General features: G+C 31.2%; 1 protein-coding gene across 8 annotated transcripts in view; it reads right to left on the reverse strand.

Moving 5' to 3' along the window:
* Window positions 1-14,959, reverse strand: part of LOC118200813 (serine/threonine-protein phosphatase 4 regulatory subunit 1-like) — a 236,199-nt gene that overhangs the window by 15,454 nt on the left and 205,786 nt on the right. For all 8 annotated transcript variants that reach the window (XM_035372780.2, XM_035372777.2, XM_035372778.2 and 5 more), the window contains 6 exons: window positions 14,380-14,484; window positions 12,251-12,316; window positions 11,968-12,126; window positions 10,067-11,385; window positions 9,842-9,942; window positions 9,689-9,744 (listed from right to left, as the gene is read on the reverse strand). In XM_035372780.2, the coding sequence (XP_035228671.1) occupies window positions 9,689-9,744; window positions 9,842-9,942; window positions 10,067-11,385; window positions 11,968-12,126; window positions 12,251-12,316; window positions 14,380-14,484 (1,806 nt within the window). The remainder of the gene's footprint in view (window positions 1-9,688; window positions 9,745-9,841; window positions 9,943-10,066; window positions 11,386-11,967; window positions 12,127-12,250; window positions 12,317-14,379; window positions 14,485-14,959) is intronic.

Consider the following 14,959-nt stretch of genomic DNA (forward strand, 5'->3'; position numbering starts at 1 on the left):
ACTGGATGAAAGGAAGGGTGAATGCTAATTTGTAACATGGCTGTTAATGTTGTGTTCTTAATTATTAACAGCTCTAAGAGAACCATGAGGTTTCCAACGTCTAAAATAATTTGTTTTCGTAGACCGCAAAAATGTGCATGTGCATTTTAAACAATTAAGTAATGCTTTTATTTTTATTATTGGTTATTGTCATCTAAAAATTATGAGAATAAATCAATTTTTATGGCGTAAAATTCTAACAATATATTATTAATGCTTTTCTAACATTTAGATAACCTTTCAGAGGATGGCAGGTGTGACAAATAAATGATTAAATTGAAATAAAAAAATATTGTTAATTATCTAAGATGACAATAGATTGATGCATCACCATGGTCATCAAAATTAGCAAACCACTGCTGGTGTAAGGAATATATTGTTTTCTGTGTTAACTGGAATTTAATACAAATTTTTTCATATATCACATTTAACCGGTAAATTTCAGTACAGTAATACTAATTTATATTTTTTAATGAATTTTTTATGCTAACTTGATTTTAATACAAATTAATTTTCGTATATCACGTTTAACAGTTTAGTTTTACATCTACATGCTTATTATCTGTGAATTTTTACTACCATATGCTTAATATATTGCTTTATCTGCTAACTTGAATTTACATGCACAAATCACGTTTACGGCTCCGCTCATCATCGATGAACCGCGAGTTTGGCGAGTAAAAATTCAACGGCACCAACGGGTTCTCTGTGGATGAAAACCCATTCAAATAAATTTTCCACTGAATTAATTTTATTCTCAAAGAAACATTTGCCCAAATCATTAAGTCAAAAATATTTGGGGTTTCCATCCGCAGAGAACCCGTTGGCGCCGTTGCATTTTTACTCGCCAGAGCCGAGCCGCAAACGTGATTTTTAGTGCATGTAAATTCAAGTTAGCAGACAAAACAATATATTAAGCATATGGTAGTAAAAATTCACAGATAATAAGCATGTAGATGTAAAACTAACTGGTCAAACGTGATATACTAAATAAATTTGTATTAAATTCAAGTTAGCACAGAAAAGAATATATTAAGTGTAAGACAATATATAAGCATTTATAACAGAAATAAAAATTCATTTGAAAAATATAAATTAGTATTATAATGTACTGAAATTAACCGGTTAAACGTGATAAACGAAAAAAATTTGTCTTAAATTCCAGTTAATACAGAAAACAATATATTCCTTACACCAGCAGTGGTTTGCTAATTTTGATGACCATGGTGATACGTCAAACTATTCTGTCATCTTAGATAATCAATAATATTTCAATTTAATCATCTGTTTATGTCACACCAGCCATCCTCTGAAAGGTATAGAATGTTAGAAAAGCATTAACAATATATTGTTAAAATTTAAGCCAGAAAATTTATTCTCATTTTAGACGACAATAACCAATAATAAAAATAAAAGCATTACTTAGTTATTTAAATTGCTGGTTCTTATAGCTGTTAATAATTAAGAACACATCGTGAACAGCCGTGTTACAAATTAGCATTTACCCCTCCTGCCGTATTTTCTTCCTTTCATCCCGAACCGAGAACCGGCATCTATCTACAAAAATATTTCTACCCATTCGTTGTTAAAAAATTCAGAAAAAATAATAATAAATAAGAGAATAATAATATAAATCTGCAAATGCGAACAACGACAGTGATAATTCAAGAAAATGAACCCAAGAGGAATGGTTGCAAACTTCGAACAACCGAATAGGATATATCAGCTGGGTTACCAGGTTTTGAACTATTATCGCCAAAGTTGGCGATGTTTACATTTACCGGGTTCTCTGCGGAAGTGCTTCCAATATTTGTACTAGTTAAGCTTTTGCAACCATGTGCTTTGGCTAACACTAACATAACCATGTGGCCAATTTTGGTTAAAGTAATTCTAAAAATTTACAAATAGAATTAAATAAACAAAACTTAACTAGTCATTATATTTATTTATCCTCATTTCTTTATCTGGGTTGGGCTCATAACCTCTTAGAAACTCAATACATCAGAGAGGGGTTACTTGTATGCATGAGAATAATACACAACATACCTGTTGGGAGTTAGGAACACAAGTGAAGTTTTATTGGAGTACACAGTTATAGAAGAATATAAAAACAGTGGCGGCATCTATGGGCCAAGAACATATTTAAAGCTAATCTTTTTTACATATACGTTTTTCGATACCCTTGATAGAGTATTCGCTACTTTTATTTTAGTTTCCAAATGACAAAATGTTTTAAATAAAATAAATTTTTTTTTAACATCCATATATTATTTAACATGTACCTTTTAAAACTTTTTTAGAGGAGAGGCTTTACTGTTGCTCATTTTTAACTCATCATTTTAATTTTATATATCTGAAAAATAATCCCTTTGGGCTTACACGTTTTACTTATTTGGGTTAATTAAAAATAAAATATAGTGAATGCACAGAAATTAAAGATTTGCACATGCCGGAAATGAAAAATATGAAATATGTATGGGTATTTACGCATGTTTTTGCAAAAAGCATGTATCTGCCTTTAACAAAATACATATTCATTAAATTATAAATGTATTTGAAATGAAGAATTTATTTATAAACAACTATGAAGAAACCTAATTATTAAGTGTATCTAATTTATAATGATTATAAATGTTATTTCTAATAATTCTCTAATTTAAAATGAACTGAATAGAGCATTAATTATAAATTGACTTATATTTTTCGATTTAAAAGATGCCTCAGAAGCCAAAAAATCATGTCATATTTAAGAAAGTATTTTAGGAAGTAGCTCTATAAATAGAAGAGAAATAATGCATAATTTTAATATTAATAATAAAATAAACTTTGATCTTAATTTTTGTACATTAACCGAATAAAATCGAATCAATTACCTTAAATTTTTTTCTAATGTAATTAATGAAAACTTGTGAAAATATTTCATTCAAATTAAACCATTCTGAGAAAACTGTTCTGCGAAAAGTATAGCATTTAATTCCATTCAGAATGAAATGTTTAAAAATGTGTTGTTTTCATATAACGGCTGTGTCAGGGATCATAAGGGGAGATACATTTTTAAATAAAAGTGTTTTTATGTCTCATTCAGTACCAGTATATCAGGAATATATATCGCAAGCTGGAGATAAAAATGTTTTTTCGTACAGTGTTGCCATTGATCGCTTTGAAATCGCTGAGTTTGTTATCAAAAATTCATTAAACAACTAAGCTTTCAGATGCCGATATTCTATGGAAGATTACGTTATTCAAATTTTGATGGCCTAGGTACCGTCATTTTATCACAAGCGAGAAACATACATGCATTCATGCAGACTCTTAATTATTTAATTTCTTTAAATATAATATAGGGCGATAATATTTGGTGGCGACAATTTGAAAAGTGATTCGCCTTTTATAGTTTCCAATGCAAAATGCCAAAATGAAACTAATAATCCTTCTGGGCAAATTGTCCCTTTGGACTAATAATGCATTCTAAGAGTGATGGGATGATGCCTAGCAGTAAGGGTTTGGAATCAAGAATATATTTCGCAGAACCATTATATTACTTGCAAGTATTTCATTAACTGATATCGTTAAATTTTGAAATTTCATCTCGAAAAGGGATATAAAAATAAGGAAATATTTTATTTTTAAATAAACATTCACTCAATTTCCTGGCCTGTAAGACGCACAGTGATTTATCAGGTTAAAACTTGGGAAAAATACAGACAGAAAAGGATTAAATACCTATTTTAATGATAACACTTTATACAACGAAAACGGAACTGTTGCATTAAAAACTTAGCAAACACATCAGCGTTTCTTAGAATCTCAGAAATTCGTTATCACTGTTGCTAAAATCATAGTTATTTTCACTTAGGTTGTCACTGTAACTAGATTTGCCACTTTCCTAAAACACAATGTCATCCTTATTTCCACCTAGTGCACTGCTAATTCCACACTTAAAAAGTCTTTTAAAAAAAGATTTATTGTAGTATAAAATGGGGTAATAGGATAAATGTATTTTTCAGTATTAACTTCATTCTGAAGAATTTTCTGCAGTCTAGTTTGCGTTATTTTATTCACAAGTCTCAAATTAAAAACAATTTAATGTTTATATGTCATTAGAAAATTAACCAAAAAGCAGCGACCACAATGTAATTGAAAAACAGTCCTTAGACGTGAAAAGGTTGAAGGCTATTTGGGTTAAGACTATTTTCTCAGATACTCAGCTACTTCGCATACATGGAACATAGCATTCAAAATGAAAAATTCAATATTTATTACAAATTCATTGATGTAACAAATATCCGCCTTTTTATTCCCACTTTAAAAAAAGATGTTATTTGCCTTACAGTTTATAGTTCAATAATACATTTTCATCGTACAAAACTGCATTCATTCGAAGAATTCAATTTGTATTTTCTTCTGTATAAAAATTGAATGTAGAGAAATTAGACATTTAAACGACCCCCACATTTTCTGTAGACCATGAGCAAGATTATCCCCTCCTTTTAGCCCCCCCCCCCGTGAAAAAAGGGGTTCTAAATTTATGACCTGACTGCATACATGGTGATTTCCTTACCTCCATGATGCAGAGAAAGGGGGGAAAGCAATTTCGGGAAATATGATTCACCATCTGAGGTTGCATATAAGGAAGAAAAGTTGTTTATCATTAAAAAAAAGGGGAGGATTAAAAAAAGCACTAAAAACAAAAAAATAACAGCTTTAAAGAAAAAGTAAGCACCTATAAGGGCTTTATATTTTACTTTCAAATATAAGGACTTATAAGCACTTGTAAGGACCTCTACGAACCCTGCATAATGTTAACACTGTGAGTTAGGATTACATACTTGTCAGATCGTGAGCAGAAAGATGGAAAAACGAGCAATTATGACATTTTGCGTCAAACTGAGCAAATCAGCTCAAATGCTATGGCATTACTTAGAGCAATTACAATGACAGCACTGAGACAATGAATTGTACACTATGTTTCAAGTGGCAGAGGCACTTTAATAGAAAACAACCTTTAACCTTTTGATAATCATTAACAAGCCCAGCTTGCATTCCAGTTATCTACTATAGGGGACATAAACATAACTTTCATTAGAAATTTACAAAGGATAGATATTCATATCCAGTTGGGGGGGGGGATTCTTAATCTTGCAATCGCTGAAGTAGTGCAATCGCTGAAGTAGTAATTGTAGTGTAAGAGAATGCCTTTATGTTCTAAATTATGTTTAAATAAAAAGGTTACTTTAACCTTTCTAAGATATTATTTTTGTTCTTGTAATAAAGACCACCCTTATAAAACACTGCAGGTGTCTGATGGCTCATCACACTGAAAATGTAACGAAACACATTTCTGTAAATCATCGTTTACTGATCATAAGCTTCTACTTCATGAGTGACGGAATTTCTGGATAATTTTGAATAGCTGACAAAACTTCTTAATTTTAGCTTCTTGAAATAAAATCTCCAATGCAACCTACGATACCATTCTCAAAGGGTTTTGGCGAATTGAAAGTTTATATGCAACCTTAAATGATGTAATTGTAGGAAACTTAACTTTACTTACGGACTTGATAAACACTGACTATTTAGAAACAAAAGTGCTTTCAGTTACATTTTCTTGGATTGCTGTTATATTATTTTTATCTAAGAACTTTGGTAAACTGTCATTCTATGTTTTCTTCCCTTGCGGAGATATCTTTCATGTGTTTTTTTATACCTAAATGCTAAATGTGCATGATAAACATTAAAGCTCTCATGGGAAGAAAATTAATATGCTTAAGAGCATATGAGATATGTAAGGAGGGTAAGTCATGGAAATACTACTACTTTTATAACATATGTAATGATTTTGTATTATAAATGATTAATGTATAATAAATTTGTGAGGTTTATCTATTTTTAATAGCTTACTTTAAGCTGAAAAGCCTTTCCTATCAGTTTCTTTTCGCCCATGCTTTTCATGCCAGAATGTAAATGAGATAGCAAGAGTTTATTCAGATTAAGGTAGAATGAAGTTGCTATTTAAGCAAGAGCTTCGAAAGTTAGTTTCCGAGCATGCCTGCCTATTCCAAAACATGTTGTGCAGTGATTATTAGCGACTTGTGTCAGTGGTGTTAATGTTTTTAGGCTCATCTCACCGGTTACTATAGACCAGAGCTCTGCCTGCACATCAATTCTGTGAGCCATTAGGCTAGCCTACCACACCCTGAAATTATTATTTGTTATGCATTTCTGTTACGCAAGAAGTGTTGGCTTCCTGTAACAAAATTTGGGTCATTTGTTGATTTTATGCTTGAATAAAAAGGTCTTATATACTCTTCTTCTGGTCTCGGTTTAGTTTCATAAAGGCTAAAAGATAATTCTTTAAGAGTTCTTTTAAAAGTTTATGTTCCCAAAATGCCACAGACTGTAGAAATTGAAGATTATTACATTATCCTCATAACAGCTGCTGAAGCATAAATCAAACAAATACATTTGTTGTTAAAATTAATGAAAAATTTCATTCACTGTTAAAATGATAACTGAAAGTAATTTCCCCCCCCCTTTCCCAGCTCTTATGATGATACGATTTTGACAACTATGAAATCATTAATATCAACTAATTAACATACATAAAAGAAATGAATACTTTTTATAACTGCATGAAACTACCAAATCAGCAGCTACTTCGTGCAGACGTAGGCAAGAGGCTGATGGTGCTGTAAAATAACCGGATATTAAGGCTCATAAGGATCATCAAATGAAAATACTGTTCAGCCCAATCTGAAGCAAACCACCGTGACATCAATGATGAAACCACAAAATTGAGAGCAATGCTACCAAGCAACGTTCAGTGTAAAACAGTGTGTCGGCTCAAAGCCCAGTGAAGGAGATCTACCTCCGGAACTCTTTGGTTGGCTGCACCATTGAATGTGTGGCATAAAAGGAATTTCTCATTTCCCCACTTGGCACTTGACTTCACAAGACTGAGATGAAGCCACACATGCAAAGCGAGCCAGATGTGGTTCACAAGGTATGAGGTTAGGCATTCCTGATATACACAATATTAATACAGAAGCTAAAGATATTGCATGTTGCTACCAACTTTGTTATTTGGCTACTGACCCCTGAGCAAAAGGAACATCCCATCACAGCATGATATGATCTCCATGAACGAGACACTGATAATCCAATAGTTGTCAAAATGCAACAATAAACTCCTCTGTGTTAATGGTGGTGCAAGGTTAACTGTTATACAAGGTAACTAACTATTGAAGGAGATAATATAAGCTGGTAAGTACTTTTTTAAAAGTCAACAAAGATAATCTAGAAATCTATTGGCAATTCTTCTATTTCCATAAGAAGACCTCTGAATCAAGATATTTTAATCATGTTCTAACTGCCAATAATCTGCCTCTTATAATCAAGCTACAGAATTATTACTAAAAAAAAATTAACTTTCTGAAGCCGACTGGTACACCAGTTGTACCAGGAAAATGACCTTCCTTAACACCGGCTCTGGTACAACTGTTGTACCACCCATTCCCTCCCTATTTTAGAAAATCGCCTATCTGTAAATCTCAGGATGGTCCATTGTCACTGGGTCCATTGTCCATTGTAAGGGGATGGATGATTTTGTGTAAACCTTTTTTAAGATAAAATTGCTCGCATTTACGTTCCTGGTGGAAAATTCCACATGTAATCAACCCGTTCTTCGGGTTTGATTGGATTAATTTTGTTCACTTACTGAATTACATCAAAGCACACAACAATTACCTGTATAAGGGAAGAGATGCCTTCGCGGAGGACTTTCTAAGGGAAGCTGGCTTGCATTTACATTACGCAAAAACCATGAATCCAACCCTTTAGCCTGGATTCAAACCCGAGCAAGCTACAAGTGTTCAGCCACCTTTACCGCTCTACTGAAGAGCTTGTAAAAAAACTAATAAAAGAAAAAGTATTGAAATAACCGGTTTAATTTGCTAACCTATATTTCTCAATCGACGGTACATAAATTACGCATATGAAGGGATTATTTGTGAATAAATAAACTGTATTGCACTTTTCTCCACTATTTCATATTACGATGGAATTATTGCATTTCAAAGTTATTTCTCATGAATCAATTTTGCTCCAATCATGATTTTTTATATTTTCAAAGAGAAAATTTCACACCTTAAATAAAAAAATACACGAGAAAGATACTCAATGCAAAATTTGGCGTAAACGGTTTTCTTAATTTTGCTTTGAAAATATTCCAGGGTAATCGTTTTCATTACTGGAAAAAATATGAAAAACAGATTTACTACATTGTAAGAGTCAACACCCAGTATGTCCTTATTCTTTTGAAAACGTGAAAGATTACTCTTTCTAAAATAAATTAGAAAATATAATATGTACAAATAGAATATTCACTGAAAATGAAATAAACTTCAACCTTTCGATATAACAATGTTTTAGATAAAATTTCTACCTATGAAAAGAATTTGGCATATAATTAATTCTTCATGAGCATTTAAACTGTTCTGAAAAATACTTTTGATGATTGCATGTATAGGTCACACATTTTTTTTTCTTTCTCTGCTAACATAAACAAAAGCCAATTTTACAAAGAAAAATTCTCGTTAAAGATATACCTTCTTTGCCTGATAGTCCAATGTAATATTTGTTAAAGTTAAATGACTAGATTTTTATATTATAATAACAAAATTATCGAAAAAAGCAGATTTAAATCTCTGTTATTGTTAAGCAAAGCTTTATTATTGCTGTAAGTTCATCTCAAAATCTAATTGTATTGAATCTCATTCTAATCATCTAATGGTAATAAATATTATTTCATTAAATTAGTCATTACCATTATTTTGTTAATGAAAATATGTTATTAAAAATCGCATTCCAGCCTGCAGACTTACAAAGCTAGTTCGTATTTATTATATTTTGTATAATTTGGTTCTCGTTTTCTAATTTCTAATATGAAAATACGAAATATAAATGAAGAGTGAAAACAAAGTTAAAAAATTCACAAATTATTTACGAGATTGATCAGAAATAGTGAGTGAAATATAAACATTGCATACATTTTGTTCTAATTAAAGAGTGCACTGGATATGCATCCAGTACTGCATATTTATTTATGCACTATTTATTTAGAACTTCATTTAAATTAAAGCAAAATAATCATCGGAAAAAACCCAAATCTAGCAACCCATCTGCTATGGGACAGCGTCCGATAAACATGTAAATTTTACTTCATCCATGGAGGGGGGACTAACGACTTTTCTCATTAGGAAATTGTCAAAGAGGGGGCAAAACTGTTTCGGATTGCGCTGGTCTGAAGGCTATATTATGAGAATTTCAGTCCGGTTTTAGAAGGTTAATATTATGTTCATTAATCAGATTTTTTTGCTATCATGTATGGCAATACATGAAGCTAAACACAATGGACAGCTGGAAGTGATTTTTTTCGTGAATCCAAAAAGCACTTATTATCAGTATGTATGATTCATTTAAAATAATATAAAAACTTCAATAACTATTTATTATTATTTATTTTTTTAATTTACTCTTTTTGGAATTTGCTTAATTCATACATATTTTTCGTAATGATATTCAAAACATGAATGTTTCTGCATTAGGGACAGTAATTACACACACACATACAGTATAAAAAAATAGATACCTGATCCTTGACAGATAGCTGCTTTGTTGAAGGAGGAGGTTCCCCTTCCTTATTTTCTTAAAAAGAAGCAATAAATTTATTACATACACTTAAGATATTAAATATGACTAGTACTATTACTTAAAATTAAAAAAAAAAAAAAAAATCTTGTACCTGATGTTTGCTCAGATGATTTCACAGTACACCCCAAATTGCTAAAATTTGATTTTCCACTAGTTATGCTCACTGTCTGTACAAAAGAATCATCCAACTTCCTATTAGAAAAATTTTAATATCTGAAATAATTATAATATGATATACAACACTACATTCAAATATTTGTACCTTCTATGATGTCAATAAAACTGAATACACATAAAAAAATAATCGGATACTTACTTAATATTTCTCTTGGGGAAAAACTGTTCATAAAATGCACTGTCATCATTGGAAGATTTAAACATAAGAGTTGCCGCGCCGTCTACATTACAATCCTTACAAGCTGCATCAATTTCAACATCAGGAAGAGGAGTGCGCCAATACTGAAAACTATTAAAGGCACTTTCATCAACTAATGATTCTTCATTTACTTTGAACTTAATAGAAACTTCTTCAACACACTTCTGATTACTATTTAAGCAGCTAGATTCCTGATGGGAACCTGGGGAAGTTGCACTTGGGATGTCACTAATGTCTGTCTTCTGTTCTTGAGAACAAATGTTTTCAATGGAATGCACAATTTCAATTGAATGAGAATCTAGATCTTGTTTTTCTATATGTGATTTATTAACGGGAAAGGATTTCTTTAAATAAGTATTTTCATTCACAGATGCATTACAACTGAGTACAGGAATAACTTCACAATTTGTTGGTCCAGACAGAGCAGCAGATGAACTTATACTTATTCCATTTACAGTAACAGAACGTAAGGAAGCAGACTCTACTTCAGAATTAATACCATTTTGTACAATATTGGAATCTAAATGATTTTCTATAGCACTTTCTTCCCCATTTGTATCATTCAACAAATCACCATTAGGTATAGAATCATTCTTAGGTCCAAATAAAAATTCATACCAAAACTTATTAAATCCTTTCTCATCCACATTATTGAATTCTTTTTCATCCACACTAAAGTTAATACCAGTTGTTTCAAGGCTTTTGTGACACTTCTGATTTATTTCAATGGTAGTTTGAGAATTTACAACAGAACAACTATCACCTCCAGAATTTAATTTATTAGATAAAGTATGCTCAGAATCACAGTGTATACCATTTTTCTTAGATAGACAGTCAGTAGTATCATCTTCGACATTTTCTTTTGCTACAGTGGATGATGTCAGATTTGAAGAGTTTACTTCTATCACAGTACAATAATTACCAACATGGCACGAATTACCTGGAATTTCCGAGGCAGAAAGTTTTGCTTCTGTGCTGCACAGAGGAACTACACTATCACAGGTTTTGGAAGAGTTAGTCCTGTCTAAACTAGAATAATTATTACAATTTGAAGTCTCTGAGTTTTCACACACAGTACTACAGTTTTCTACATTTTTCTCTGCTGTATCACGCTGTTCAGAAGCTGTTTGCTCTGCAGGCAAATATGGGACATCAACTACTGTTAAAACTCCATCTTTACTATAGTATAAACCAGTTTTGTCAGGTTCTGCAAATGTTGAAATAAAAGGTCCCAAAGCTTGATATGCAGTTAAACGAACCTTTATAGGGAGAAAAATTCAGAGCAATAAGTAACACAATTACAACAATTATATTTATCAACACTTTAATAACAAGTTCAGCATTGGTAATAAATACATTCAAATTATACAAACGCACCAGTAAATAATACAATATACGTGAAACATACAAATATTTCAGAAGTGTTATATGCCTTGCATATTTCTGGCATACTTATTTCTCCTCATGCACATAAAACTAACATTAAACATATTCTGCTATTTTAGACAAAACCTCAAAAAACAAGCACTGTACCAGAAGAAAAATGTATCCTTGAAACTAAGTGCAGTTTCAAGAGGTGGCAGTAAAGAACCAAACTTTGCTTTTAAAAATGTTACAGATGTTTCAGCCCAAATCATGCTTGCACATTACTGCTCAAATTTCACACTATCATAGGGAAATAGAAAATAGCTACTGAATATGGTTCCCATTCAACCATTCAAGTAAACTACATGAAATTTACTTTTTTAAGTGGGGGGGGGGCACCTTTGGGTCATAATGACTTGTGGATACAGGAGCAAGTCAATATATAAGTTAAATAGTTACATACAAAACAATCTTACCCAACGACTTTGATCAGACAACAGATACATATACAGAGTAGCAAGCTCATTGCAACGAGTTTCTCGGGATACAACACATGACACAGGCATGAAGTTCTCAGTACATGCCTTCCTAACGCACCAAGCTTGATCTTCACAAAGATTGACAAATTTTGGCAGCTGTAAAGAAGTTTACATAGTTATATATGAAATGCTTTTGTCCTTATTTTTAAAGAATATAGAAAATATAGTATGTTTTATTAATTCACATAGAAATAGATTGCAGATTATATTATTTACTTACTAGCAACTCCTCTGTAGTTTCCCTTCCTACAGTAGTACAAAAATCACCAAATGTTGAAGCACAAGCCTATATAGAAATTAATACTCATGTAAAATATACATAAATAAATACTATAATGCTGCAAGTTTAAAACAAAAACTCTGGGTATGAAATTGGGAAATATACTAACAATGCAAATAAGAAATTTACAGTAACCATAATCAGCTTTCTCCTAATACGCAGTAAAGGAAAAGTTGTTGAAAATACTGACTGACAGGTGAGATCTTCACTAAAGTTGGAATGGTTAGAGTAAGTTTTCTCTCCTCCCTAACTCTTAAGCTTTTGAATTTAATGTATAAAAAAATAATAATAAAAGAATCAAGTAACTGACTCTGAGGACAGTATTGCATAAGGAGGTACTACTATCAAATAATTTTTATGTTCTTTTGCAATTATTTTAAGTTTCTCAACTAATATTTTCAAATTAATTGTTGAATCGCTATTGTATGATGAAATTATTCTGAGCTACAAACTTTTGACAAATTGGCTTAACATAAATATTTAACCTTAACATATTAAAGCAATGCTGATACTTCGGCTAGCATATAAACCAAGCAAACTCTTATAACGAAAATTATAAGTTTGTATTTATTTTTTTAATGCTCACTAGGAAAAACAGAAAAAACATACTAAACAGTTTGAACACTGAAACGAATCCAAATTAAAATAATTACCAAAAATGAAAAGATATTTTGAATACAGAAAACTTTAAGGAAATTCTAGAAAATTTCAGCAAAAAATGTAAATGAGGAAGGGGAATCAAGAAATACAAAAGATAAATTAGGATCTGCAATCTAAATTGCAAATTTGCATAAGTTCTTATTGCAGTATTTCATGCAGTGACATCTGTTAGAGCTATGCAAATTGCCAGTAAATGCATATCGAAAACAAGCTTTACAGACCCGATTTAAAGTTTTATTAATATTAGTTGTGTTATAAATATTTTCTTTTAAAAATCAGACTTCTTTTAACTGGTTGAACAATTCCGGGATGAGAAATATCTGCATGATATGTATGTGCATCTATAAAATATCAAAATGCAAACAGATTTAAAGAAAAAGATGAAAATAAAACCACCTGAAAATTAACAAAATAAAAGCTTCAATCATTTGACCTGTGCATAAATAAAATACTCATGATATCTCCATTTATTCTACTCTAATGTTATATAGATAGAAAGCAGATAACTTGTATTAAAGAAAATAGCATATTAGGTGCAATGAATGACCATGATTCATATGAACAGCAGTTATCATCTGCCCTCTCTTTCCAAAAAATCTCGACAATCTTGCAGCTAAACAGTTGGGTATTTCCAAAAAGGCACACTTATTTATTCCGAATTTCCTGTGTATGACCAATAAGTTTACTTTCCTAGTGATCAATTAGTACTTCTCAAAATAGTGCAAGTCTGCAATATATTTGCAGACTTTCATACCAACTCCCCTCCCATTTTTTAATTGAAATCATCTAACAACATACATTTAAAGCAATTATGCTGCTTGACGTGAAATTCTAACCTAACACATGTATTAATTTGGTAAATTATGGATGATAAAACATTTTTGTTCATTCTACAGTTCCCATCTCCCACTATCAAATCTTCAAAAATCCAATTTCGGAAGATACACATTTAATTTCTATTTACATGGACTTTCTGTTGATCATAATAGTACTTTTTCAGAATTATTATAGGTTTTAAGAGCAGTTTGGAACTATTTGGCAGGTTTCTTTGAAGATCTGAAAAATATTTAAAGAGACTAAAAAATACTTAAGAGATAATATAATTTAATAAAAATAAATGGTTATTAATTGTTTGCTACATACCATTTTGATTTATATTTTATGTTAGCACAACTTTCAAACAAATAGGACTTAAACATATATATATTCCCCCCCCCTAAGCAAATAAGCTGAGAAAATCAATTCTACATGCTCAAGTATAAGACTCAGTAAACAAAATCAACAATTTCAGAATAAAACATATGCTGACATTTATGAATCTTGAAAGCACCGACTGAAACCAATTTCCAATCTAAATACACACTTTATTCTGTTACTATAAAATATATATACATAAATTAACAACTTACTTTTCGAACATTATTTGCCTTATCAGCACATAAAGAGAAGAGGCGATCCAGAAAGAGTTCTTCTGCAACATCTTTGCCCAATAAAACAGCCAATTTACTCATCAACTGAAAAATAAAATATGCCTGAGGTATTTAAAAAAATTAACATATACATACATAAGAATATAATTTACAAGGGTATTGTGCAAGAAATGATGATTTTTCAACATGGTCCTGCTCATCAAAGCTGGCTGTGATATGACAATAATTATATGCACATCACAGCAACAGTTTGACGACAGGCCCATGCAAACTTTCATGTGTAGAAGGTGATGTAAGATAGCTCCTCTCCGCTCATCAAAGCTGGCTGTGATATGGAGATTAAAATGACATACCACATCCACTTTGTGAGAGAAGGAGAACCAAGTATATCTACACTGGTAAAGCACAAACACGACACAAATTTAGTAGCTGCAAGAAGCATAAATCAAACACAAAATATTTTACACATATAAACAAAAATAATAAAAAAATTCAAGTAGTATCGATAATTCACTTTTTCCTCAAAAGAATACATAAAGGGGACAAGAAAAATGTGCTT

This window comes from Stegodyphus dumicola, chromosome 12 (genome assembly GCF_044657685.1).
Source record: "Stegodyphus dumicola isolate Sdum_Otavi_A_Nest chromosome 12, ASM4465768v1".
Classification (NCBI taxonomy): Eukaryota; Metazoa; Arthropoda; class Arachnida; order Araneae; family Eresidae; genus Stegodyphus; species Stegodyphus dumicola.